This window comes from Ursus maritimus, unplaced genomic scaffold (genome assembly GCF_017311325.1).
Source record: "Ursus maritimus isolate PB19 unplaced genomic scaffold, ASM1731132v1 scaffold_21, whole genome shotgun sequence".
In the NCBI taxonomy this organism is placed as follows: domain Eukaryota; kingdom Metazoa; phylum Chordata; class Mammalia; order Carnivora; family Ursidae; genus Ursus; species Ursus maritimus.
In genome coordinates, this window is record NW_024424564.1 from 48,273,643 (window position 1) to 48,301,574 (window position 27,932).

Below are 27,932 nucleotides of genomic sequence, written 5' to 3' on the forward strand. Positions count from 1 at the left end.
GTGGGCGGGAGGTCTCACTGTGAAGGTGGTGCTTGAGCAGAAAGCTGAAGAAGACGGGAGACAAAGGCATGTGGAGTAGAGGAGGGCAGCATTCCAGTCAGAGGGAAGAGTCACTGCAGGACCCAGAGGCACGAGGGCGCCTGGCAGTCCCCAGAACAGCCAGGGGCCTAAGATGGACATGGCAGAATGAGCAAGGACAAGAAGGGACAGGAGAGGAAGTGGAAGGAAACTGGGAGTCAGATCGGAGCTACTCTTGTGCGAGGTAAAAGTCCCTGGCGGGTTTTAAAGCAAAGCGATGATAGGACTTCTTTAAAAAAAAAAAAAAAATCACTTTGTCTTCTTTCTGAAGAAAGGCCAAGGGGGAATCAGGGGAGAGGGGAGGTCCCAAGCAAGGAGACCACCGCAGGCCCCGTGTGAGCAATGACTGTAGGCAGGACCAGGACCAGAGGTGGAGGTGTCCCGTGTCTGGGTGTGTTCTGAAGGCAGAGCTGCTATGAGAGAAAGCTGGGGGGGTGACTCCAAGGTTTGCAGGGATGAGCACCCCTGTCCAGCAGCCTGTTCATGACACCGTCCTCACGGACCTCCAGCCTCTTTCTGCTGAGCTCTTGCTGTCCTTCAGGCAGCCCTACTGGACAAGACCCAAGATGACCACCGTGGCTTTCTTCCCATATGGCATACATCAGCGCAGCAATAACCCTGATCAACTGTGGGGCACAGGCCAGGCCCTTGTGGCCTGACCTCCAAAGCTGCAGGTCAGCTTGTCTTTCTCCCAGGCCAGAGTCAGATCCCGACTACGATCTCAGGCATGGGTCGGGCACTGGTCCTCCAATTCCAGGGAGCATATGTCAAAGCCTCTCTCACTGGGGCTGGGTGTAAGCAGCAGTGTCCCTGCTTCCCCAAAGAGGGTCTGGGTATAGCCTCAAAGCCTGGCAACAGTCCTCCTCCCCAGAAATCTCCTCACTAGATTCTTCCTGTCCCGCCACACTGTCCCCTTAAAATCTTCCAAACTCTATCTTTCTCTATGTGTGTGTGTGTGTGTGGTGAAGGCGGGGCTCAAGAGTTACAGAGCAGGTTTTCATCCATTTTTTAAAAAATCTCCACAAAAGGATTGGATATCCGGCATCTATTTTATTATTAGCACCTGAAGCAAAAGAGAGTCAGAAGAGTCCCATTGAACGTTAATACACATACGTAGCCTGGCAGAATCTAAAGTTAATATAGTAACCTAACTCCTGAGTTATTATTTGGAGACATTTAGAACCTGTAACTCTAACCTACCCTCCCTCAGTTGCACGCCATTGTTACCCAGTATTTTAGTTCTAGCACCAAAATTAGATGTTATAATTAATTGTAAAAGACTACATTTGTTTAGATTTATGTACATATTTACGAATTTCTTTTGGGGGATGAGAGGGGCAGAGAAAGAGGGAAAGAGAGACTCCCAAGCGGGCTCCATGCCCAAAGCCGAGCCCGACGCAGGGCTTGATCTCCCAACCCTGAGCTCATGGCCTGCAGCAAAATCGAAAGTTGGATGCTCAACCGACTGAGCCACCCGGGCGCCCTGACCAATTTCTTTGTTCGCTATTCCTTCTCACACCTCAGACCTTCCTTCCCAAATATTTCCTTCTTCCTGAAATAAAGGTCTACGAGTTCCTTTACCGGGAATCTGTGGTGATAAACTCAGTTTTTGTTTATTTGAAGCCTCTTTCTTGGAAAATATCTTCATTTCACTCTTGCTCTTAAATGACTACCCACTTTGGGTTGGCAGATATTTTCCCTGCGAAAGCAGATGATATTCCCCGTCTTCTTGGCTTCTAATGTTGCTGTTGAGAAGTCTGCTCTGTTATTCTTTAATGGATAATCTGCCTTTCTATCTCGGGTGTTCTAGATGTTCATTATAACATATGAGTTTGCAAATTTTTGTAGTTATTTATCCTATTTGGTATATATTATGCTCCCTGTATCTTTGTTGTTGTTTTTTTTTTAAAGATTTTATTTATTTATTCAACAGAGATAGAGACAGCCAGCGAGAGAGGGAACACAAGCAGGGGGAGTGGGAGAGGAAGAAGCAGGCTCTCAGTGTAGGAGCCTGATGTGGGGCTCGATCCCACAACGCCGGGGTCACGCCCTGAGCCGAAGGAAGACGCTTAACCGCTGTGCCACCCAGGCGCCCTGCTCCCTGTATCTTTGAATGCATGCCTTTCATCAGTTTTGGAAAAATGATCTTCTATTATCTCATCAAATATTGCCTCCAATCAGCCATACTAAACTCATTTATCATTTCTGTCTCGGCTTTTAAAAAATATTTTCTACCTTCTTGGCCTCTTTACTACATTCTGGGGAATTTCTTCGGATACACATTCCAATTCAGTAATTCTCACTTCAGTTTTATCAAATCTAGTGTTGAAACCATCCACATCCACAGAGCTTTTACTTTCAGTTTTTTCTCTTTCCAAAAGTTTTATTTGGCTATTTTCCAAATTTGTCTAGTCATCTGTCCCCTACTGATGCCATCCTTTTTTTTTTCTCTTTAAACATTTCATAGTCAGCTAATACTGTGTAGCTAACAGTTCATATCTGAAATCCTTGGAGGCTAGATCTGCTGTCTGTGTCCCTGTGCTTTTGGCAATCACGGATTGTGACACCATGTTTGGTTGAGGTTAATCTGTTAATCTTGGGTCTCAGTGGGGTCTCCAGAAAGCGTCTGTATTTTTGTCAGGAGCTGGGACGACACCCCTGAAGCCAGGGCAGCCCCCTCCCGTGCTCCCCTGAAGGCCAGGTCTAAGGCTCCACGTCCTCCCCACCGGCTCAGGGAGGCGTCTGCGTGTGTGCCGTCAGGGAAACCTGCCTTCAGACTCCTTCACACTCACAGCTCCCTGCTCCAAAGAGGTTCCAGGTCTCAGGTTTACACTGCACGGTTTTTGTTCTGTTTTGCCCTTCGAGATTTCCTTTAGTTCCCATGAACCCAACAATGTATTAAAAGGTATCTTTCATCCAGAATCTAGGTTGTTGGGGTTTTTTTTTTTTCTCCCATAGCAAGAGGCTCTTCAGAGCCTCTAGTCCACCACACTACTGAAAAATGTCAGGAGTACAGTTTTTATCCTGTAGATAATGAAAAGCCATTAGAGGCTGTTTTGAAGATTTGTGTGTTAGATCTCTGTGGAGTTTATGTGGCTGATAGGAGCGAGGTTCAGGCACAGAGATCACTGACAAAGGTATCTTAATAGTGCAGGTGACAGATGACAAGAGTCCCCAAAGTAGGGACAGAGATGACAGTTAAGATATGATTGTCAAAGAACTCACAATTGAGTGACTGAATATTTCTGAATAATTAAGCTTCTCCCAAGTTTGTAGGTAGCAAAGGACTGGTAACTATATTAGCAAAGCATTAAGTACTCCTTTCTGGGTTTTTCTTTTCTAAGTTAAATGAATCAAATACCTTCAAGGAAGCAAAATGCCCTTTTAATCTATATTTATTCCAAGTCTTTGACCTTGGCATGAGCCACATGAAGCTATCAAGATTTGGAACTGCTGTAGCCCTTGGCTGATCTTGTGGCAAGGCCATACTGCGCGCTGATCTGAAGTATAAAAGAAACACCTGCGGCCAAACTCCGAGCACTTCCAGAATACCTGTGTAGTGCAGTAGTGCTACCATCTCTATCTCTCTCTCACACACACATGCACACACGTGCATGCACACACACGTGCGTGCACACACACGTGCGTGCACACACACACACACTATAAAATCTTTCAAAAGGAAAAAAGGACATTTGCAGTAGTCTAATCAACCCATCAGAAAGTAGGTCATTCATTGTCTACTTCGCCCAGTCCTCTAAAGCACCCATACTCTGGTGTATGGAGGACAGCAACAGGAAGAGGAAAAATCAAGTACCACTATTTATATTTGGTGAAAACTGCTAGCTTCAGGGAAGGTGAAGCCGTGGTTTGAACACATAGGGCACGCTGGGCTGAAATCAGTAACGAGGGCAAAGAGACGAACAGCTAGATTGCTCTCAGAATTGTATTAAGGGATTGGGCATGTCCAGTGATGACCTACATTTGAGGTTTGTGGTGCCTTTTTTTTTTTATATATAGTAATGGAATGCTCAGATCTCTGAAATGCAGAGCAGACATACAACCAGCATCCCGAAAGCACAGTTAGGATTTTTTTTAAAAATTAGGTGTCTCAAGGAAAGAGAAACTGATTCAATAAGTAGGAAAACAATCATCTAAGTTCCAATTTAGTTACTTTAGTGTACTGATATTCAGTATTTCCAGAATACAGGAATTTAGATGGATGTCTCACAGGCACCTCAAACGTAACATATCGAAGCCACAGCCCTTGACATAATCCCCAAACTCGCTCCCTCCCCACCACCTTCCCCTTCTCAGTAATGCCATCACACACACACACTTCCCAATGGTGGAAAACTATGGCTCATCCTCGTTTCCACCCTCGTCCTCACTCCAAGCACCAACCATCAGGAGTCCTGAGGGCTGAAATCCAAAACGAATCTCCAATCTGTACACCTTTCTCCATAGCCACTGCTTCCGTCCTCAGTCATGGTCACTTGGACAGTCTACCCATGTTCTTCATTCATCTTTCTGCTTCTGTCTCTCCCCACAATGCCTTCTCCCCCAGTTTAGATTTAGGTAAACACAAATCAGATGATAGCATTCCTGTGCTTTGAGTGTTCCCAGTGTGCTCAGAATTCAGTCTGAAACCCCTCCCTGTAACTGCACAGTCCTGCGTGACATGGCTCCTGCCTACTGTTCTCTGATCTCTGCTCAGAACACTGTCCCCTCATTTCCCTGCAATTCTAGGAGCAAGCTAACCTCTTCTTCCTGCCCCTGGGCCTTTGAACTTGCTGTTCCCCCTGCTTGGAATGTTCCTTCCAGGCCTCTTCATCCTTATCTTACAGGGCACCATCTCTGTGTAGGAGCTTTCTCTTACTTCCCTAACAAAAGCGTACAAGCTTGCATCACCTCACTGAAGCTCCTGTGCATTTCCTTAATAGTACGTGTTACACTCAGTAATATGTTATTGGTTTATGACTGGTTACCTTCACCAGAACAGAAGTTCCTTGAGGCAGGTAGGGCCTGCTCTGCTCACGGCCGTATCTCCCTGCCTACCACCAGTGCCTGACACATGATAGAAACTCGATAAGTGCCTGTTGTATTAAAACCAAATTTCTCAATCTTCCCTTCTAGAATTTTACTCCTGTTTAGCAACCAATACCTAGTTGTTGATAGCCATTTCAGTTCATGCCTATAAAAAGCTGGACAATCTCTGGGTTTGGCTCAAATTTAGAGAGTTAGTTTACTAAGCTGGGGTCTAGGGAACACCTGGCATTACAATCAGTAAGAATTATAGCAAAACTCCTCATTAGTATTAAAATGAACAAATCGTGTGTCTTTGTTGAACTGAATTCTGTTTCAGCAAAGAATTGACGATACTGAGCATTCTTCTAGATCTCATTCCATCTTTACCCTGAAGACCCCCCCGCCGCCAAGCTTCCACTCTTCTCCCTTCAATATCTCAATAATTTCTGACTCATCAAGTATTCAATTCAGTAAAGATGAACTGAGAACCCACTCTGGGCCAGGCACCATGCTAGGAACTGGGGCCACAAAAGTAAAAAGATGATGGATGAAGTACCAACAGGCAGCATCTCCCTCTCCACAAACTGAATCCCCAAGGCCCTTCACCAAGCAGATCCCTAAATGCGAAGTTCCTGTGCTCAGGAAGAACTGTCTTGACGAGTCAGAGACAAAGACTTAGATTAGAAACAAAAGCCAGAGTAACTTGTCACAGAGGGAGTTTGGGGAGAATATCGCTTCAGCCTGTCTCGCTGCCCCACCCCTCTAAGCACCCACCTCAGACTAAAGAGCCTCTGAGGGAGGAGACAAACAGAAGCAACAAGAGTTAGATCCTGGCCAGGAGGTCTTGTGCCCTGAGTCTCTCCAGAGCCCAGTTGTGGGAGCTGAGGAGACCAGGGAGAGGCCAGTCATCCCTCTACCTACCAAGTATTTCTTGGGCGCTTACTGTTGGCTAGCCACCCTTCTAGGCCCTGCACATTCAGCAGGGAAGAGAATAGAAAAACATTCTTTCCCTCATGCTGCTTTCATTCTGAGGATGAAGAGGATTTCTGCTTGTTCCCCCAGGTGGAGCCTGGAAAAGTGACACTGAGAATCCCTTCACCTGTCTTTCCCTCAAGCTAGTGGCACAGGATGGAAGCAGCCGAACAGAAATGCAGGTCGGTGGGTCTGGGAAGAGGGCATCTTGGGCAGTCGTTCAGGGGCCCCTGCAACATGCGAGAGGTGTGGGAGAGCATCCAGCAGGCCCAAGGCTGAAGAATCAGCTGAGAGCTGAGAGAGTCAGTGGCAGAAGTGAGAGGGCCTCACTCGTGGGACAGAGAGGATGCCGAAGGTATGGCCTCACCACCTCACACCAGCAGTGCTATTAAGATACCAGTGGACTCCGGCAGAAAGAGATGTAGACAATTAGAGAACAGTGGGCTATTTCCTCTCAGCAGAAGTCAGTGTGAAGAGATGCCCATCCCCAAAGTCATGATGCTAAGCTGGTCCCTGGAGCTTGGATGCCGTCCTCGAGAGGAGGAAAGAGAAAAGGAAATCCTGAATTAATGGAGTTTAAACCGGAAATGACTGAGGAAACAAAATAAGCTTATATTTTCTACCATCAGGAAATCTAAGACTATCCTGAATTGTAGAAAAATACAGCTACCCCTTTTGGCGCACTGGAGGTCATAGCTTGAAAATATCATGCCGATGACTCAAGGATGAATAAGACCCACCTCTGCCTTTGAGGGGGCTCTCCCATCTCCCAGAAAGCCCTTGGTCTTGCCTCCCCACCTCGTCCCCACAAAGAGCTGCTGAGCTCTCTCTCTGCCCTCCAACTTTCCTCCCTCTACAACCCACTACCTTGAGTAACACCATCCAGAAACTGATAAGAAATCATCCATGCTGTGTCTCTGGGCTCCTGCCACAACAGAGACAGATCCCGGTTTCAGACTTGAAGCGCTATGAGGGGTGCCTGGGTGGCACAGCGGTTAAGCGTCTGCCTTCGGCTCAGGGCGTGGTCCTGGCGTTGTGGGATTGAGCCCCACATCAGGCTCTTCCGCTATGAGCCTGCTTCTTCCTCTCCCACTCCCCCTGCTTGTGTTCCCTCTCTCGCTGGCTGTCTCTATCTCTGTCAAATAAATAAATAAAATCTTTAAAAAAAAAAAAATGAAGCGCTATGAAAGGAAAAGCTAAATAAATAATAGCTGGGCCAACATCAGTGCTCATGTGTGTTCCCTCTTTATATCCTTGAACATGATTTCAAATCGTATGTGTTTTGAGCACTTCCTCCTTTTAAACAGATTCTCCTTTGACTAATATAACAATCAAGTGTCAACCAGGGATGAGGAAAATTCTACAAAATTTCAAAAGATGACTCTGCTGGTAGTGAAACTCCTCAGTGAACTTGGAGTGCACCCATGTGCTGCTTGTGCTGCTCTCCTTTTACAAAACTATGATAACTCTTCTCTGAAGACACTTTTAAAGGACATGCAAAAAATTACAGAGAGAGCACCGTGAGGATGACTGTCTTCAATTTAAGGGCACTTCAAATGACACTTATTTAGCCAACAAGTATTTAGTGGATACTTAACTATGTGCTAAGCCCTGGCTTAGAGGCAGAGAATAAAGTGATGAACAAGACGCAGACCTTCTCTCAAAAAAAATCATAGTCAAATCAACGGAAAAGAATAGAGAGCCCAGAAATAAACCCACTCCTACAATGGTCAACTAATTTACTACAAAGCAACCAAGAATGTACAACGGGGAAAGGACAGTCTCTTCAGTAAACGGTGCTGGGAAGACTGGACAGTCACATGCAAAAGAATGAAACTGGACCACTATCTTCTACCATACACACAAATCAACTCAAAATGGCTCAAAGATTTCAAGACCTGAAGCCATGACACTCCTAAAGGAAACATAGGTGGTAAGCTCTGTGACATCAGTCTTGGTGAGGACTTTTTTAATTTGACACTAAAAGCAAAGACAACAAAAGCAAAAGACAGGAAATAACAAGCTTTGGTGGAGATGTGGAGAAAAAGGAATCTTGTACACTGTGGGTGGGAATATAAGTTGGTGATCGCACTGTAGAAAACAGTGTGGAGGCCTCTCAAAAAATTAAAAACAGAAATACTGTATGATCCAGCAGTTCCACGTCTAAGTATTTATCTGAAGAAAATGAAAACACTAACTCGAAAAGATATTTGCACCTCCATGTTCATTGCAGCATTATTTACAATAGCTAAGATATGGAAGCAGTCTAGTCTAAATGTCCATTGATGGATGAATGGATACAGAAAATAGGACACACACACACACACACACACACACACACACACACACAGGATTATTTAGCCGTAAAAAAGAAGGAAATCTTTCCATTTGCAACATGGATAGAACTTGGGCGCATTACACTAAGTGAAATAAGTCAGATAGGNNNNGACAAATTCCATATGATCTCACTTCTATGTCGAATCTAAAAAACAAAACAAAGCCAACCAAACAAACAAACAAAACGAGCTCATGGATATGGAGAACAGATTGGTGGTTGCCGGAGGTAGGGGTAAGGGGTGGGCAAGATGGATGAAGGGGGTTAAAAAGTACAAACTCTTAGCTATAAAATAAGTCAGTCAAAGCGATGTAATGTATGGCATGGGGGCTTAGTTAATAACACTGTGTTGTATATTTGGAAGTTGCTAACAGAGTAAATCTTGAGGATCATCTTGTATTCTCTGCACAAGAAAAAAGTTTGTGACGATGTACTGGTGATGGCTGTTGACCAGGCTTACTGTAGTGATCATTTCGCAATTTACACAAATATTGAATCATTATGCTGTACACCTGAAACTAATATAATGTTATACATCAATTATATCTAAATTTAAAAATCATGGTCTAGTTGGTTTGACAGCAGGGAGAAATAACAGGCAATTACAAGGCAGCATCGGCGCTGGATCTGGAGTATGCACAGAGTGCCACGAGAGCCCAGAGGAAGAGCAATAACCCATGCCTTCGGTGTGTCAGGAAAGGCTTCCAGGGAGAAACAGTATCTTAGCTCAATCTTAAGGATTCACACAAATGAATTCGCACCTGAGGGGCGGGGCTTCGCAGCCGAGGAAGTGGCATATGCAAAGCACTGGAGACAACGTGGCGTGTAAGGCAAGTAGTTCAGCATCCATAGCTAGACCATCATCCCATGTGGCGGGGAGAAGGGAGGCGATGGGGAAAGCTGGAGAGAAAACCAGGAGCTTGTCTGCCATGCTAAGGTGTTAGGACTTCATCCGAGGGGAGCTTCTCAGAGTTGTGACCTGATTAGTGTTGCATTTTAGAAATGTCTGAAGTCTCTTAACTCTGTTTTGACCTGACTGCTCTTTCTAACTTGCCTCCTCCAATCCTTTCTTTAGACTACCTCCACGGCCACCTTCTTAAAGCAAGGTTGTATCACGTCCTTGCTTGAAACACTTCAGAGGCTCCCCATTGTTATTCAGACACAACTGACAGCCCTCAACATCGGTCATCAGGAGACAGGGCACACAGGACGGTCTTAGTCTGTGATGGCTGTGATAACAGAATACCACAGACTGGGCAGCTGATAAACAACAAAAATTTATTTCTCACAGTTCTGGAGGTTGAAGTCCAAGATCAGGGTGCCAGCACAGTCAGGTTCTGGTGAAGCCTGTCTTCTCAGTAGCAGACTGCCATCACTGTGTACTGACATGGTGGAAGGGGCTAGGCAGCTCTGTGGGGTCTCTTATAAATCACTAATTCCATTCACAAGGGCTCCATCCTCATGACCTAATCACCACCCAAAGGCCCCATCTCTTAATACCATCACCTCCTGCATGAAGTTTTTAGCATATGAATTTTGGGAGCGGGGCACAAACATCCAGATCCCAGCAATGCCACTTTGCCTAGGGGCTTCAGCTTTACATCTATGATCCTGGCATAATTATTCATCGTGCTGCCTTTCACATCAAAAGTGTCCTGGTCCGGGGAGAGTAGCTCAGTTGGTTAAGGGTCTGCCTTCTGCTCGGGTCATGATCCCAGGGTCCTGGGTTGGAGCCCCACGTCAGGCTCCCCACTCAGTGGGGAGTCTGCTTCTTGGTCTCCCTCTGCCCCTCCCCCCAACTCATGCATTCTCTCTAATAAATAAATAAAATCTTTTAAAAAATAGAGTGTCCTGGTCTGGACCATAAATTACATGGTCACTTTTATTACTACGACGACAACTTTGCTTACCTTTCTCGCTCCATCTGGTACCTCTCCTGTCATCCACTTAATCCTACGGCCCTGCTACATTTCTGTTTGTTGTTCAAACCTGCGGAGCTTCCTCTTACCCCACACCCCTGGGCTCTTACACAGTGTTCATTCTGCCTAAGATATTCTTTTCTTTTCTCCTCACTTGGTCTGGTTCCTTCTGCATAGTGGGCAAAATAGTGTAGTAAACTGTTTTTCAAACATTAGTTCATTGTGAAATCAAATTGTGGGTCGCATCCAACATTTTTTAAAAAAGTAAAACTGTGGGGCTCAGTTAAGCATCTGACTCTTGATCTCAGCTCAGGGTCATGTGTTTCAGCCCTGCACTGGACTCTACACTGGATGTGGAACCTACTTATAAAAAAACCCCAAAACTGTCTAGAATAAAACAGAATCGATTAAAGTACATTGCCAAAACTATTGTTTTGTGAAGCTACTGTTGCAGGTGTGTTTGAGCCCACGTGTACTGGGTCATGGCATAAAAGGAATTTCTGACTTGATCACAGTCAGAAGGTTTGAAACACATTGGCGTAGTCTCTGGGGTCAGATTATTTTGGTCTAAATCCTGACTCTACCCCTTCTAGCTCTGTGACCTTGGGCAAGTTATTTAAACTCTGTAAGGGTTTTTCTCATCTATCTCATAAGATTGGTATGAAGATGAAATGAATTAAAATGCTTGAAAGTATACTCAGCACACACAGTGTAAGTGTTGGCCATTTTACCCATCCTTCAGGTTCCAGTCTCGACATCACTTTCTCCAGAAAGCCTCTCCTAACACCTGAAGTCAGGGATAGGCGCCCTCCTGGGTGCTTCCCTGTCCTCTCCCTATGCTAACACCTACCTCTCTTGTCCGACTAGACTTGATCCCTGGGCTGGGAGCTACAGAAAGGCAGGGATCTTGTAAATCACTGAATAAAAGCAGTTAGCACCATGGCTGGCACATAGTAGGTGTTTGGGCAATTTTTATAGCACAAATAATTTACTCATTTTTGGAAAAACATATACAGTCATTTGTTTCATTCAAATAAAGTCCACTTGGGACTTACATATCTGAGGGGTCATTTTGATGAAGAATCCGTCACCTTACTTTAGATTAATTTTGGTTCTCCTAATTTGGAATGTTGGAGTGGTTATGTGACATTTTTATAATACATACACTCGTTGGTAATGGAGAAAAGGATTTAGGTTGGATGGTTTCTTGACCTAAAATTCATAAATAATTCAGAAGTCAGTATCTCTTAATATTTCTTTTAATCATCAAAATGATGAAAACAATTGGCCACTGTGTGACAAATAAAAGGTGTCATCTTTAAATGCAGTTATATCCTGCCAGCCTTTTATTTGATTGACTTCTACAAATGATTGTGATTTTGCTCTATTCATTCATTTCAATGGAAGCATTAATAGTTTCATTTATGTCTGTTCTTCACATGTGAATCATGTTTTCTTATATTTTTGAAGGAAAAAAAGAGGGAACAATTAAGTTAAAGGTTTTAATTGGATTTCTTAATACCAACCATATAATACACAGTTGCTATGTTGATAACTTCTCCAATCTCTATAGTCCTGTAATTCAAAGCATGCTTTGTAATGCTCTGGTGATTGATATAAAGACTCTTTCCGAGAAATGTGAAAGCATACAGCAACTGCCCTCAAAATGGAAGACACCAGTACAATGCACCCAATTCATGAGCAACGATGACGATTAGTGTTACTGAGAAGACAGAGTGGGGACAAGGCACAGGGAGGGCCGGTGGTGGCGTGTCAGTTTTTAATAAAATGTTCAGGAAAGCCTTCCAAGACTCTAACATTTCAGCAGAACGGGGAAAAAAAGGGGGAGAGAGAGAGAGAGCGTGCCAGAGAGTGAGCGCACACCATGTATAGGACTCAGAAATGGCCTTCAGAACAAAAGGTCCTTCCCTGGCACGTGGAAAGGAAGCCTGAAGGCTCCACAAGGCAGGACTCCTGGGAGGGATCTATTAGGTACGACACACTCAGCCATCTTCTAATTGTCCTGGAGGATTCTTGCTTCACCAAGGCTTCAGAATGTACTGTGACAGGGCACCCACGTACTGAAGAGCTTTGTCGTGCTGTCTTCTCTAGGCTCAACATGACCCCAGGGATGATGCAGAGGTGACAAGACTGGTGACAAAGAAATATGTGGATGGACCTCTTGGGATGAATATGTGAAGATATTCACGTCCCACAGAAATGCCTGCCATGGGACATTCCCTATGGAAGAGGTTCTCAAAAAGCAGGTGGGCAAGACACTCTGTTTGCTGGCCGCCAGTCATCCTCTTCCCCTGGTCACTCTAGTGGCCGTCCAATAGGCTTTGACCACGTGGTGGGGATGGAGGCGATGCATGGGCTCCCTGACATGAACTCCTCCTGACCAAGGTGACCTGGCTACCCAACTGCTGAATGCCTAAGCTGTCAAGAGTAGATAGAGCTGACTGCTACATCCCTAGCATGGTACCATTTTCCAGGGAAAACAGTCAGTCACCTGGTGTCGGCTGGGTTATACTGGCCCTCTCCACTAGAAAGGGAGCAGCGCTTTGCCCTCATAGGCACGCACACATTCTTGGGGCAGACTTGCCTTCCCTGCCTGCAGCCCTTCCATGGCACCATGAGCGAACTTACACAAGACCTTATCTATTTTGGCATCATCTCACAAACAATTCTACACACACTGGAGTGTGCAAAAAAGAGGAAATGTTTCCAACTCTTTTTATGAGTCTAGCAAAATCTCAATATCGAAACGTGACAAAGAGAATATTAGAAAAGATAATCCCAGTTAACTTCACTCCTAGATGTAGAATCAAAACCAAACAAAACATCAGCGAATCAAAGCCAGCAACATATCCATAAGATAATACAGCACAGCTAAACCGAGTGTATTCCAGGAATTCAAGGTGGTTTTAATATCTGGAAATCAACTACTTTACAAATTAATAGCTCAAAGGAGAAAAACCTATAACCATTAATACAAATGCTAAAAATGGAGAAAATTCAACATATACTCATGAGAAAACTGTTAATGAATTAGGAATGGAGATCTGCAAAATACATACAGCAAATCCGTCTTAATGGCAAAATGCTGAAAGAATTCTCTTAAGATACAGACCAAGTACAGGAAGCCCACGATCACACTTTCATTCAACACCGCATGGTTCTACTTCGCATGGGGCGGTAAGAAAACAATACGAAGGATACAGTTTATAAACGAAGAAACAATTTTGCCATCATTCACAGATGATATAATTTTCAACATAAAAAACCCAGAAGAATCTACAAGTGAATCAGGAAAATTGGTGAGTTAATTAAGCAACGTTGCTGGCTACAAAATCAATATACAAAAATTAATTCTACTCCTTTTCACCATCAACAGTTAGAAAAGGCAATTTATAAAATATCATTTATAGTAGCAACAAAAATACATAAATACCTAGGACTAAATCTCACAAAAGATATAGAAGACCTGTATGGGAAAAAACTATAAAATATATTAAAGAAGACTTAAATGAATAGAATGATGTGATGTTGTAAAGATGCTACTTCTGGAAATTGATTTAAAGATCAGAGCTAGCCAGCAGGGACGACCTTAGGGACAAGTCCCTCTGTACCTGGGACACTCCCTGCTGGCTGTTGTCACTTATCTTGCTTAGCAAAGCACCAGCCAGGGAGCGAGCCTAGACGGGTTGAAACTAGTCCAAGACATGGTGGCCACCAAATCTGACTTTTCATCAACTTTCCCCTCATTATAATGCTAAAAATCACGCCCAGAGATGGAGACTTAACATGCAAATGAAACATACAATGTATGAAGAAGCTTATTCTGTCACTGCGCGCCCAATTCCCTGTACTGTCCCACCCCTACAAGATTAGATGTCGCTCCTCGTTGGTCTTAGGTCCTTTAAACTTTCCCTGGCTATTGTTCAGGTCTGGCTGCTTTGTCGTGGCTGTGTTTCCCTTCAGCTGCAGCTGTTGCCCCAATTAAGCCTGGCCTGTGCCTTTAAATTTGGGGTTCAGCCTCATTTCTACCGTTGCTGGGTCCCAGAACCCAGTCTGGTAACAGACTCGCAGTGCCTATCAAAACTAATAGGTTTTTTTCCCAAAGAACTTGACAAGCTTTTATGTGGGAAAGCAAAGGACCAAAAAGAGACAAAAAACACTCCGGATCAGGGAAAAGTCATCAAGAATTATTACAGAGGTAGGGTTATTAAAACTATTTGTTGGTGCAGGGATAGTCACATAACTTCTGGAACAAAATAGAGTCTAGAAACCAATCCATACATACGGGTAAACTTGCTTTAGGATTATAAATAGCATCACAGCTCAGTGGAGAAAAAGCAGACTTTTCAATTAATGATGCTGGGACAGCTGGTTATCCATTTAGCAGTAAAACTGGACTCCTGCTTCAACCACACATAAAAACCAATTCTAGTGGTATTAAATTTTAATTGTGGAAAGCAAAACTAGGAAAATTTTAGCCACGAAAGAAGTAGGCTATACAGTCTTGAAACAAGACCGAATTAAAAAAATAACAAGATACAAAAATTACAATCCATAAAGAAGAAAATTGAGAATTTCTATTATTCAAAGGACTCCTTACAAGGTGAAAAGACAAGTCACAAACTGAAAAAACTTTACAAAATGAAATGTTTGGCTTCCAGAATAGATACAGAATTCCTACAAATCAATTAAGAAAAGGACAAAAAACCAAATAGAAAAATGGCCACAAGACACGAACAGACATTTCACAGATGAGGAAACATGAATGAACCACACACATATGAAAATATGCTCCATTTTGTTATTTAAAAAAAAAACAACACACACACTTTAGAACAAATGCTATACCAATTTTCACTCAGTAGACTGGCAATTTTTCTTTTTCCAAAAATGACAATACGAAGGCTGGGTGAGGCTACGGGACAGCTAGAACTCTCGAAAACACCTGGGCATTATCTACTCAATCTGAAGGTCTCTATGAAGAACCATCAGCAATTTCACTTCCAAATGGTGCCCCAGAGCAACTCTTGTTCATGAGAAGGAGTCTTATGAAAGTATGTTCATGAACAGCACTGTTCTCAATAATGGTACTGATGATAGTGGAACAGAATAAATACACCCAAATATATGCATATACAGTAAGGACTGAACAGCATTTGTGAAAACAAATGACAACCATATACACGCATACATGAATCTTAAGAACATATTATTGAGTGATAAAAGGAAGTCACCAAAAATAAATTCAAAATGACTCCATCTAGGTAAAGTTTAAAGGCCTGTAAAACTAAGTAAAATATGGTTTAGAGAATAAACGTTAAATCGTAAAACTATAAAGAAAGCAAAGAATGATGAGCACAAAATTCAAAAGAGTGGCCACTCAGGGAGTGAGAAAAAGGGACGGGATCAGTGGAGCCCTACTAGACGGAGGGCTAGTGTGGGTGTCAGTACCCCACACGCTGCAGGCCGTGTGAACAGCAGAGCACTATGTGCCCAAGCAGGGAGAAGGCACGGGAGAAGAGGCTGTCGTACAGAATGACTTTCCTCCTTTATTTCTGCTTTGGGCTGAAGTCGCCAAAATCATAACATGAAAAGTAGAACCATTTGACGACAGCATAAGTTGTGAACTGGACAGAATTTATCAACAGAGGTTCAGAATAGTGTATTTAAGTTTCTGTATCAAATTGTGAAAAAATAAAATAATAATATAAATAATGATGAAATAAATAAAAAGCCTACTTTATTTGAGAGAGGAGAAACATGTCATTTCATCATCATAATAGTAAAAATATGGAAATAAGTAAGTTACCATTAACGTAATACTGGTTAAGTAAAATAGAATCATTCATACCATGGCATATTATTACAGTAGTTAGAAAAAATTAAACAGACCAGAACTGGAAGAATGGATCAACAGAACAGAATAGAGTTGTTAAATAGATACTATTTAATACAGGTTCAAGAGTCATTTTAAAACAGTAGAGAAAAATGAATTAGTTAATAAATGTTCTTGAGACAACTGGCTGCCCACTGATCATATCTAGAAACAATCACAAATACTTTAAATCCAGATAGAATAAAGCACTAAAACAAAATAAAAAATGGGTGAATATGTACTATGAATTTGGTGTAGGGGAAGCCTTCTTTAAAACACACAAGGGGGCCACCTGGGTGGCCCGGCTGGTTGGGAGTCCGACTCTTGAGTTCAGCTTGGGTCACGATCTCAGAGTCCCGGGACTCAGTCCCATTTTGGGCTCCGCGCTCAACGGGAAGTCTGCTCGAGGAGTCTCTCTCCCTTCCTTTGCCCCTCTCCGCCCCATGCAGGCACGTGTGCATTCTCTCTCATTCTAAAAGAGCCAAAACAAAACAAAACACACACACACACACACACACACACACACACACACACACGTATGGGATTTGTCTTTCTCTACTTATTTTACTTAGCATTATACCCTGTAGGTCCATCCATGTTGCTGCAGATGGCAAGATCTCTTTCTTATGGCTGAATAATATGCCACACACAGGAATATTATTCATACACACACACACACACACACACACACACACACACACCACATCTTCTTTATCTGTTCATTTATCAATGCACCCTTGGGTTGCTTCCATATCTTGAACATTGTAAATAATACTGCAGTAAACATAGGGGTTCAAGCATCTTTTTGAATTACTGTTTTTGTCTTCTTTGGGTAAATACAAGCAGTGGAATTACTGGATCATATGGTATTTCTATTTTTAATTTTTTGAGGAACCTCTATGTTGTTTTCCACAGTGGCTGCACCAATTTACATTCCCACCAGCAGTACACACGGATTCCTTTTTCTCCACATCCTTGCCAACACTTGTTATTTCTTGTCTTTTTTATTCTAGCCATCTGACAGGTGTGAAGTGATATCTCATTGTGGTTTTGATTTGCATTTCCCTGATGATTACTGATGTTGAGCATCTTTTCATGTGTCTGCTGGCCATCTGTGTGCCTTCTTTGAAAAGTTAGACCAAAAAAGACAAATACCATATGATTTAACTCATATATGGAATCTCACTGTTCCTTGGACTCCGAAATGAAATGAAGGAACAAACAAAGAAACAGAGACAAACAAACAAAGAAAAAAACAGACTCTTAAACACTGAGAACAAACTGGTGGCTGCCAGAGGGGAGGTGGGTGTGGGGATGGAATAGATAAAGGGGATTAAGAGGTACAAACCTAAAAAAAAAAAAAAAGAGATACAAACCTCTAGGTTATAAAATAAATAAGTCACGGAGATGAAAAGTACAGCTCAGAAAATATAGTCAATAAGACGTAATAATGTTGTCTGGTGACAGATGGTGACTACACTTATCGTGGTGAGCCCTACTGAGTAGTGTACAGAATTGCTGGATCATTATGTCCTACACCTGAAACTTACATAACACTGGTAATTACACTTCAATATAAAATAAATTTACAAAAACACAAAGAACAAAAGCTCTGGAGGGAAATAATAATACATATGACTACATAAAACATAAAACTTCTATAAAAACAACAAAACAAATATCTTCTATAAAGAAATCTGAAAGACAATTCATAGCCTGGAAGATGATATTTGCAACATAAATAACTTTCAGAAAGGATTAATAACTGTGGAAAATAGTAACCTGGAACCCTCACTAAAACGAAGTCTGGAGGTTTCCCCAGGGGAGCTCTCACGCCCTCCCACTCTAGCCAATTGCAGGTGCAACAGGAAAAGTTGGAGCTGACCTTGCACGTGCAGACACTTTCCTAACCCCCCCCCCAACAACAGCTCAGCCAATGAGAAGCCACTACACTTGGAACTCTCAGTTTACTCCAATGCACATGTAGCTTGTGACAACCTTCCCAACTACCCCTTTTGTCCTTGAGAAAGTGTACCTCTCCTTTGTTCCTTGGACGTGCCTATATTTTGCCACCACTTGTTTGTCCTGGATTGAAACTGTTTTATTCCCAAATAACCCCATCTTTTGCTGGTAAAATAACTGGCAGTTTTTATTCTTAAGGTTAACAACATATATAAAAATGTAACAAAGTCATTTAATTTAAATGAACACAACACACAATCTAAAAGAAAAACAGATTAAGGATATAAGCAGGCAATGCACAGAAGAGGAAATACATGGAAATATGCAAATTATACCTACCACGCAATGCAACCTTTTCCAAGTGATAAAAATATAAGACTTGAAAAATATCAAGTGATGGTGAGGGTATGAGTGAATAAGTACTCTTATAAACTGCAAGCCAGTGTAAAAATTGGTATTGATATTTTGAGGGGCTATTTGGCAGTATTAACTAAAATGAAAATAGGCATAAATTATGACCCAGGGATTCCATTTCTAGGAATCCACCCTAAAGAAACACCCACATATGTGCACAGAGCTATTCACTGAAGCATCATTTGTAATACTGAAAAATATAAAACACCAACTATCTATCAGGAGGGAAATAAACTATAATATCCAGGCAATGTAGGAGTTAAAAAAATATATGGTAAATCTCTAAATATTGACATACATTGAAGGACTGCCAAGTGATACTGCTTTAAAAAGTTCCAGAAAAATACAGAACATTCTAAGTCAAAATAAAGTCAGTTCTCCATACTTTTAAAGGTACAGGTACATATACAAATGCACAGAGAATGACCTGGAGAGTAACCAACAAATTGATAGTAACAGTTAACACTGGGGAAGGAAAGGGACAAAGAGGATTTTGACTCTATATTGCTTGAATTTTAAAAAATAAGAGTATATTCACTTATTATTTATCTAATTAAAAATAGATAAAACTTACAAAATGATATGCAACTATAAATTCATATTTAAGGTTATAGGCAAAGTCCCATGGGAACACAGTGAAAGGAAATATTGTTATGTAGAAAAGATTTTATAGCAGTAGTGACATTTGAGCTGGGCCTCACTGTTTGCATACGATTTTGTCAAGCATCCATAATTTGGTGGAGGACTGTGGCAGCTTGTATTTTCCAAAGATGACTGTACTAACACACACCATCCTGTATGCTTCTCTTTCAATATGACATTGACACTTGTCCATAGAGGGGTGGGGGGTCTACATTTCCTCCCCCTTGAACTTGGGCAGGAGTTTGTGATTTCTTTGATGAACTGAATGGGAAGGAAGTACCACAGCATGATTTTTGAGATTGTTCAGCTTCTGCCTGGTCTTTTCTTTTACAGGATGCTCACCCTTGGAACGCAGCCACCATGCTGTGAGAAAGCCCAAACTAGCCCATGTGGAGAGACCACATGAAGAGGCTCATGTGGAGAGAAACTGAGGCCCCCAGCCGATAGTGGGCACCAACTACCAGACACATGAGTGAACGAGCCTTCAGATGATTCCCGTTCCCAGCCTTTGTGTTCCCCGGGCCGAAGCCCAAACATACGTCATGGGGGCAGAGATAAGTCATCCCCACTGTGCCCTGTTCTAATTCCTGACCCAGAGAATCCATGAGCAGAATAAATGGTTATTTTATGCCACAAAGTTTTAGAGCAATGTGTTACACAGCTGAAGTAACTGGAACGAAGACTTTCTAAGGAGAAGAAACTATAAGTAATAGAACAAGTAACAGAACATCACAGAGCATTGTGAATATGGGCAGTATTGGGTGGTGAGGTCACGAAAAGTCTCGTATGACAGCATAAAAAAATTAGACATCCCATTGGCAGCGGAAAACTGTGGACAGTTTTTAAGCTGGGAAGTGAAATGCTTAGACCTGCACTTCAGCAAGGTATCTCTGAGATTGGTGTGAAGGAAAAACGGACTCAAAAATAAGAAAAGCTCCTCCAATTAAGATGAGTTCCAACCAAGTAACATGGTGGAATCATCCCTCACTCGACCTGTTCTGTGACTTTTCTCCTCTTAAGGGCTGCCTCTTAGGCTCATTAACATTCCATTTCACTTATATTACAATGTTGGCAGGGGAAACTTACTTCCACACAAAAACATGCGCATGGATATTTACAGCGGCTTTGTTTATAATTGCCCAAACTTAGACACAACCAAGATGCTCTTCAGCAGGTGAATGGATAAATACCCTAGAATATCCGATTCAGCACTATAAAGAAATGGGCTATCAAGCCATGAAAGGATGTGGAGGAACCTTAAATGCATGCTGCTGAATAAAAGAAGTCAGTCTGAAAAGGCTATATCCTGTATGATTCCAACTATATGACTTTCTGGAAAAGGTAAAACTATGGAGACAGTTAAAATATCAGTGGTTGCCAGGGGTTAGGAGGAAGGGAGGAATGGCAGGCGGGACACAGAAGTGTTGCAGGGCAGTGAAATACTCTGTATGATATTATAGTGTCTTTATACACATGTCCAAACCCACAGAATACACAACACCAAGAATGACCCCTAATGTAAACTGGTCTCTGGGTGGATGATAAAGCATTAATGTAGGTTCGCTGACTGCAACAAATGTGAGGTGTTGGTAGTGGGGAAAGTTGTGCTTGTTTGGGGCCAGGTGTATATGGGGAAATCTCTGTACCTTCCACTCAATTTTACTGTGAACCTAAAACTGCTTTAAAAATGAAGTCTATTTAAAAAATGTTGGGGGGGGGAAATATGAGGGGACATCAGATCACAAAAACGTTTTCCTTACCATTCTTCTTTCAAGCTTCTGGATCTGGATCAGTTTACAGAAAGTGTATTCTAAGAATACAGCGCAAGCTGTCTTAAAAATGGTAACCACTTATAACTAATTATCCATGTGAGTAATACCATCCTTGTACTACAAATATCACCATAACCCACAACCTCGTGGGATATTTGTTCCACGTTTATTGAAATATCCTCATCATCATTCTCACGACTAGTTTTGTAAGAAAATTACATAAATGTGAACCTGTAAAATAAATCTATTCTGATCAACTACAGTTTTTATATTTTGGATATTGGGGATCTATATAAGGAGAAAATCGCAGAGCGAGGCCCAAAGATGAGGGAGAAGATGAAACTCAGAACATAAGGAGCCACCTCTGCAGTGAGGGAAAGGATGCCTGGACGGATATAAAAGCAAAGATAAATGAAGGGATGAAAGCTACTAATGAGAATGTTTCATTCTCATCTTGGCAGAGGGTCCTGAGTCCTATTTTTTGAGAAAAGCAAGAGGAAGAATGTACTAAAAATTGAGAGTTTCTGAAGAATAGGGACAGTATGGAGTGGCTCCTCTGTGAATCAATCAGATCCTGAGTAGCAGCGGAGCCCAGTTGGAATTGGATAGTGTAATTTATTGGAGGCCAGTGTGTATCATTTTATATTGTACCTTCTCTAATGCTAATTATTCAAGAGGTGATTAGCCAATTTGTGGGATGCCGTACATCTTGCTTTTCACATTTTGGTCTAATGCTTGCTTATGAAAAATGTCATAATAAGCAATTTAAACTCTTTATCGAAGAGAAGTTAATACAAATGAAAAAAGGAACTCTAATTTTTCTGCATTTTAAACCATTCATAAGAGATTTGAGGTTTGCAGTTAATAATTTTTGAAACAACGAAAAAGAAAAAAAAAAGCAAAATAGAGGGAATAAAGCCCCACTGAAACAAATGGTAAATAAGATTACAAGATCACGTGTGGGTTGAATTCATCCACGCTGGTCCCATCCCTCAGTACTGAAGTTAAAACCACTGCTGTCATATTTCACAAAACAAAATCTGATTCCTGCCCAATGTTTCTTATTCATGTTTCTGAGTAACTTTTCTATTCTTTAACCAATTTACCTGCATCGCAGAGGTTACAAACGTCTGCTGGCCCTTCTGATAACCATCTAGTTGACGAGATAATGGAAGGAGGAATTGTCAGCAAAAGTGGCTTTGGATCATCCTCATAAAATAACATCAGGTCCTTAGAGAAAACAGGAGAGCACATGAAGGTTGAAAAAAATAATTGATCCCAGTGCTTCAATTTGTTAAAGTAGATGGACAATTTATGGAGATACAATGTGTCTATATGTGCTAACATAAACACATTTTAATTGAAAGAATTCAAATATAAGTTAGCTGTACAGTCGGTGTCCACTGAGTACAGGGTGGTCTTCCACCCTTGGAGGTCCTCACTCCTTGATGAAGCCAGCTGGTGTAGGCAAGCAATGATTTAGTTTGAGGCATTAACTGTCCCTATCAGTCCTTGAGCACCCTTAGAGCACACTAGCTCAGAAGCCAATTTTTCTGTTTTACTGGTAATAATAAAGCCACCTGTGTATATCTTTTATTCATATTTTAAAACTTTAACTTTTTAGCATGGAGTAAAAAAAATAGATGATAATCAATCCAGTCATGTAGGTTAAACAAACCAGTGCACGACCAGTCTTGTTTCATTTATAACCTCCCACTCCATCCGTTTTATTGTGAAGCAAATCCTAGATACATCACTTATTTCGGTATATCTAAGTGACAAAAACTCTTTAACATAATAATTATTATTTTATACCTAGAAACTTCACAACTCCTTAATGTCATCAATTATAAACTCATCTTCCCAATTTCTCCTAAGTGCCATAAATAGGTTTTTCTATAGCTTGTCTAAGAGAGGATTCAAATAAAGTCTACACAGTGGGATCAGTTGACATGTCTTTTTTCCCCCATGAGCAGAGATTCGTTCTACAGTACTTTAAAGTATAATTAACACAGAATGCATAAACCTTAAGTGTAGACCTCAGTAAGTTTTAACATCATGTGTATACCTATGTAGCCACATTTTTGTCATTCCAGAAAGTTCCCTCAAGCTCCTTTCCAGTTGATACTACCCACCCCCCCGCTACCAGTACACAGTATTCTACCTTCTACCATAATCAATGAGTTTGCCTGTTCTTGAGCTTCCTATGAATGTAACCATATACTATGTGCTCTTCTGTGTCTGATTCCCATTGCTTAACATGTTTGTGAAATTCATCCATATTTTGTGTGTATCAGTTCCTTTTTTTTTTTTTTTTTTGTAAGAAGTATTCCATTGTATGAATATACGACAATTTGTTTATCCATTCTCCTCCATATGGACATTTGGATTGTTTCCGAATTTCAGCTACTATGAATAAAGCTACTATGAACATTCTTATGCAAATCCTTTTATGGACAAATGTACTCATTACTCCTGAATATTTACACAGGAGTAGAATGGGTAGGTGATAGGCTAAGTTAATTTTTTAACTTCATTGAAACTACCAAACCATTTTCCAAGTGATTTGCCACTTTTTATATTTTCAACTTTTATTTTAAAGTCATTGTAGATTCATGTTCAGTTGTAAGAAATAGTACAGAGTGATCCTGTGTATCCTTTACCCAGTTTTCCCTAAAGGTAATATCTTAAAAAGTGTAGTACAATATTATCCAGGATACTGACATTGATACAGTCAAAATAGAGAACATTCCCATCACCATAAAGATCCTTCCTGATACTTTTTATTACCATAGCCTGCCCCCCACAACTACTAATCTGTTCTCTATTTCTATAATTCTGACATTTAAAGAATGTTATATAAATGGAATCATACAGGATGTAACCTTTTGGAATTGGCTTTTTTCACCTGGCATAATTCCCAGAAATTCATCCAAGTTGTTTCATGTATTAATAACTCGTTCCTTTTTATTGCTCTGTAGTATCCATGGTATAGATGTATCACGGTTTGTTTAATCTGTTAAAGGAAATCTGGATTGTTTCCAGATTTTGGCTATTATAAATAAAGTTGCTGTGAACACTGTGTACAGGTTTTTGTATGAAAATAAATTTTCATTTCGCTGGGACAGATGCCTAAGAATGCAATTGCTGGGTTGTATGGTAGATGCATGTTTAGTTTTATAAGACATTGCCAAACTGTTTTCAAAGTAGCCATACAATTTTACATTTCCACTAGTAATATTTGAGCGATCCAATTTCTCCACATGTCCACCAGCATTTGGTGTTGTCATTTTTTATTTTAGCCATTTCGATATTTCATTATGTGTTTAAGTTACATATTCCTAATAGGTAATGATGTTGAACATCTTTTCACATGCTTATTTGCCATCTGTATTTGCTGAAGTGACTGTTCCTGTCATTCGCCCATTTTCTAATTGGATTGTTTGGTTTTTAACTGTTGGGGTTTGAGGGTTTTTCAATTTTTAATTTTTTAAAAAGTAGGCTCCACGTCCAATGTGGGGCTTAAACTCACAACCCTGAGATTAAGAGTCACATGCTTTACCGACTGACCCAGTCAGGAACCCCGAAGTATTTTTTTTTTTTTTATGCTCCAGATATTAGTCCTTTGTTGGATATGTGGGTTGTAAATATTTTCTCCCAGGCTGTAACTTGTGTTTATACCCTTGTGTGATGAAGTCTTTTTTTTTTTTCTTTTAGGGATCATGTTTTTGGCCAGCCCTAGATCCCAAAGATTTTTCTCCAGTATTTTTAAAAAGCTTTATAGTTTTACATTTTACATTTTAGTCCATCATCCACTTGGACTGAATTTCTGTGAGGTTTAAATTGAGGTTCATGGTTTTGCCTATGAAAGTCCAATTGTTCCAATATCATTTGTTGAAAGGTTATCTTTCTTCCATTGAATTCCTTTTGTTCCCCTGTTAAAAACTGATTGGCTATATTTGTGTGGGTCTATTTCTCGGTTCTCTATCTTGTTGCACTGACCTAGGTATCTATCTCTCCACCAATACCACACTATCTTGATTATAGTAGCTATGCAGTAGGCTTTAATATCAGGCAGAGTGATTAGTTCCACTTTATTCTTCTTTTTCAAGATGGTTTTAGCTATTCTAGGGCCTGTGCCTTTCCATATACATTTTATAATAACCTATTGTCTCTGTATCAAAAAAAACAACCCTCTGGAATTTTGATAGGAATTGCATTAAACTTATAGAGTAATTCGGGGTATCTTTACTATGACAAGTCTTTCAATTCATGAACATAGTATGTTTGACCAATCCTTAAGTTCCTTCATCAGTACTTTATAATTAATTTTATGTATTTTATAATTTTCAGCATACTGATTCTATACATGTCTTGTTACAATTATACCTAAGGATTTCACTTTGGAACATTAATTGCAAATTGCATGTGTCTTAATTTCATTTTCCACATGTTCACTATTAGTATATAAAAATGCAACTCATTTATGTATTTTGATCTTGTATCCTACCACCCTGCTGAATTCACTTGCTGGTTCTATGAGGGTTTTGTTGTTGTTGTTGTTGGTTAAAATTTATATATTTTAGGGGTGCTTGGGTGGCACAGCGGTTAAGCGTCTGCCTTCGGCTCAGGGCGTGATCCCGGCGTTGTGGGATCGAGCCCCACATCAGGCTCCTCTGCTATGAGCCTGCTTCTTCCTCTCCCACTCCCCCTGCTTGTGTTCCCTCTCTCGCTGGCTGTCTCTATCTCTGTCGAATAAATAAATAAAATCTTTAAAACAAATTTTATATATTTTAGAGAAAGCATACGCATGTGGGGGGAGGGGTGGAGGGAGAGGGAGAGAGAATCTGAGGCCGACCCTGCTCTGAGTGCTGAGCCCTACATTGGGCTCGATCCCATGACCACAAGATCATGACCTGAGGTGAAACCACTATTCAGATGCTTAATTGACTCAGCCACCCAGGTACCTGAGGTTTGTTTTTGTCATCTCTTTGAGATTTTCTATGCATACAATCTGTAAATAAGGACAATTTTATTTTTTCCTCTACATTTTACATACCTTTTTTCTTATTGCAGTGACTGGAACTTCCAGTGCTATGTTGAATAAGTCCTGGCCTTATTCCTGATCTTGAAAGGAAAGCATTCACCGTTAAGAATGATGCTTTGTAGGTTTTGTGTAGGTAATCTTTACAAATTAAGGAAATTCCCTATTTCTAGTTGCTGAGTTTTTATCATAAATGGGTGTTGAATTTTGTTAATACTTTTCTGCATCAATTAACAAAATCTTATTTTTCTTCTTTAATTTGTTGATATGATGAATTGCATTGATTGACTTTCAAATGTTGAACCACACCTGGATTTAATCCCACTTGGACCTGGTGTATAATTTTTTTAATACATTGCTGGATTCAATTGGATAATTTTTTTGAGGATTTTTGCATCTAATTTCATGAGAGATAGTAGTCTATATTATATATATAGATTTTTTGTACTGTCGTTTTCTGGTGTTGGTAACAGACTAATACTTGGCTCATAAAATGAACTGGGAAGTATTCCCTCCTATTTTTGAAAGACATTTGTGTAAAAATAGTGCTAATTCTTATTTAAATGTTTGATAGAATTCTCTAGTAAAACCATCTGGGCCTGGAGATTTCTTTTTCAGGAGACTGATATTACAAATTCACTTAAAAAATGGTTATAGAACTATGCAGGTTCTTTTTCATCTTCTTTGACTTTTGGTAGTTTGTGCTGAGAAGCTGTTCTAGTTCTTCTGAATTGTCAAATTTATGAGTATAAAGTTGCTGGCAGTAATTCTTTATTACCCTTTCATACCTACAGGAACTGCAGGACTATCCGATTTCATCCTGATATTGGTAATTTGGGTCTTCTCTCTGTCAGTCTTGCTAGAGGCTTATCAATTTTATATTTTTCAAAGAACTGGCTTTTTGTGTCATTCATTTTCTCTGTTAACAGTTTTCTTGCTTTCAATTTTACTAATTTCTGTTCTTTATTATTTTCTTTCTTCTGTTTCATGTAGGTTTATTTTGCTTTTCTTAGTTTTTTTAAAGAAACTTAGATTATTTATTTTACACTTTTTCTCTTTTCTAATATAAACATTTGGTGCTATAAATTTCCCTCTCACCACTATTTTACCTGTATCTCATATATTTTGATATGTTGAGCTCCCTTCTCATTCAGTTCCATGCATTTTAACATTTTCTCTGAGACTTCCCCTTTGACCTATGAATAATTTAGAAGTTTGTTTATTTTCCAAAAAATTTCAGGTATGATTCTTCATGAGTTTATACTGATACACTTTCAATCCAATTCAGGTCTATTAGGTCATGACAATCTCTTCTATCTTACATTCATATCTCCTTTCCCCCAGCTGAGAATCCCCATTCTCAAGGACACCAAAGATGATACAATTAAGAGTATCACATTTGATTCATTTCACATTATACTCACAACAATCTCGGGTCAAAAATGACAACATCTTAGAATATAAACACCAACTGAATGCAAGGAATATTTGTTTAATTTCATTTTACATTTTAAAGGATTACCTTCTTTAGTATAATCTTGTTTTATAATTATGCAAAAATATTTCCAGGATTCCAATGACAAATCTAAAAACATGGTATAATCAAAGAAATCTAGCTTCTCCACCTTGTTCCCCTCTTTCCCTTTATGAGTAACCTCTTCTTTTTATTTTTAATGTTATAGCTGATCTTTAAAATGGTACATCTTTAATATAAACAAATGGAAAATCCAAGAATGGACCTAAGCATAAATGGGAATTTATTATGTAATAGAAACTACAATTCAAGTCAATGGGGAAAAGATGGATTGTTCAACAAATGACATTGAGACAACAGATTATCATTTGTAAAAATAAAATTTAAAAGGTGGAT

General features: G+C 40.5%; 1 protein-coding gene across 1 annotated transcript in view; it reads right to left on the reverse strand.

Moving 5' to 3' along the window:
* Positions 1–27,932, reverse strand: part of ENTHD1 (ENTH domain containing 1) — a 96,527-nt gene that overhangs the window by 23,599 nt on the left and 44,996 nt on the right. The window contains exon 4 of the mRNA XM_008705539.1: positions 22,125–22,248. Within this exon, the coding sequence (XP_008703761.1) occupies positions 22,125–22,248 (124 nt within the window). The remainder of the gene's footprint in view (positions 1–22,124; positions 22,249–27,932) is intronic.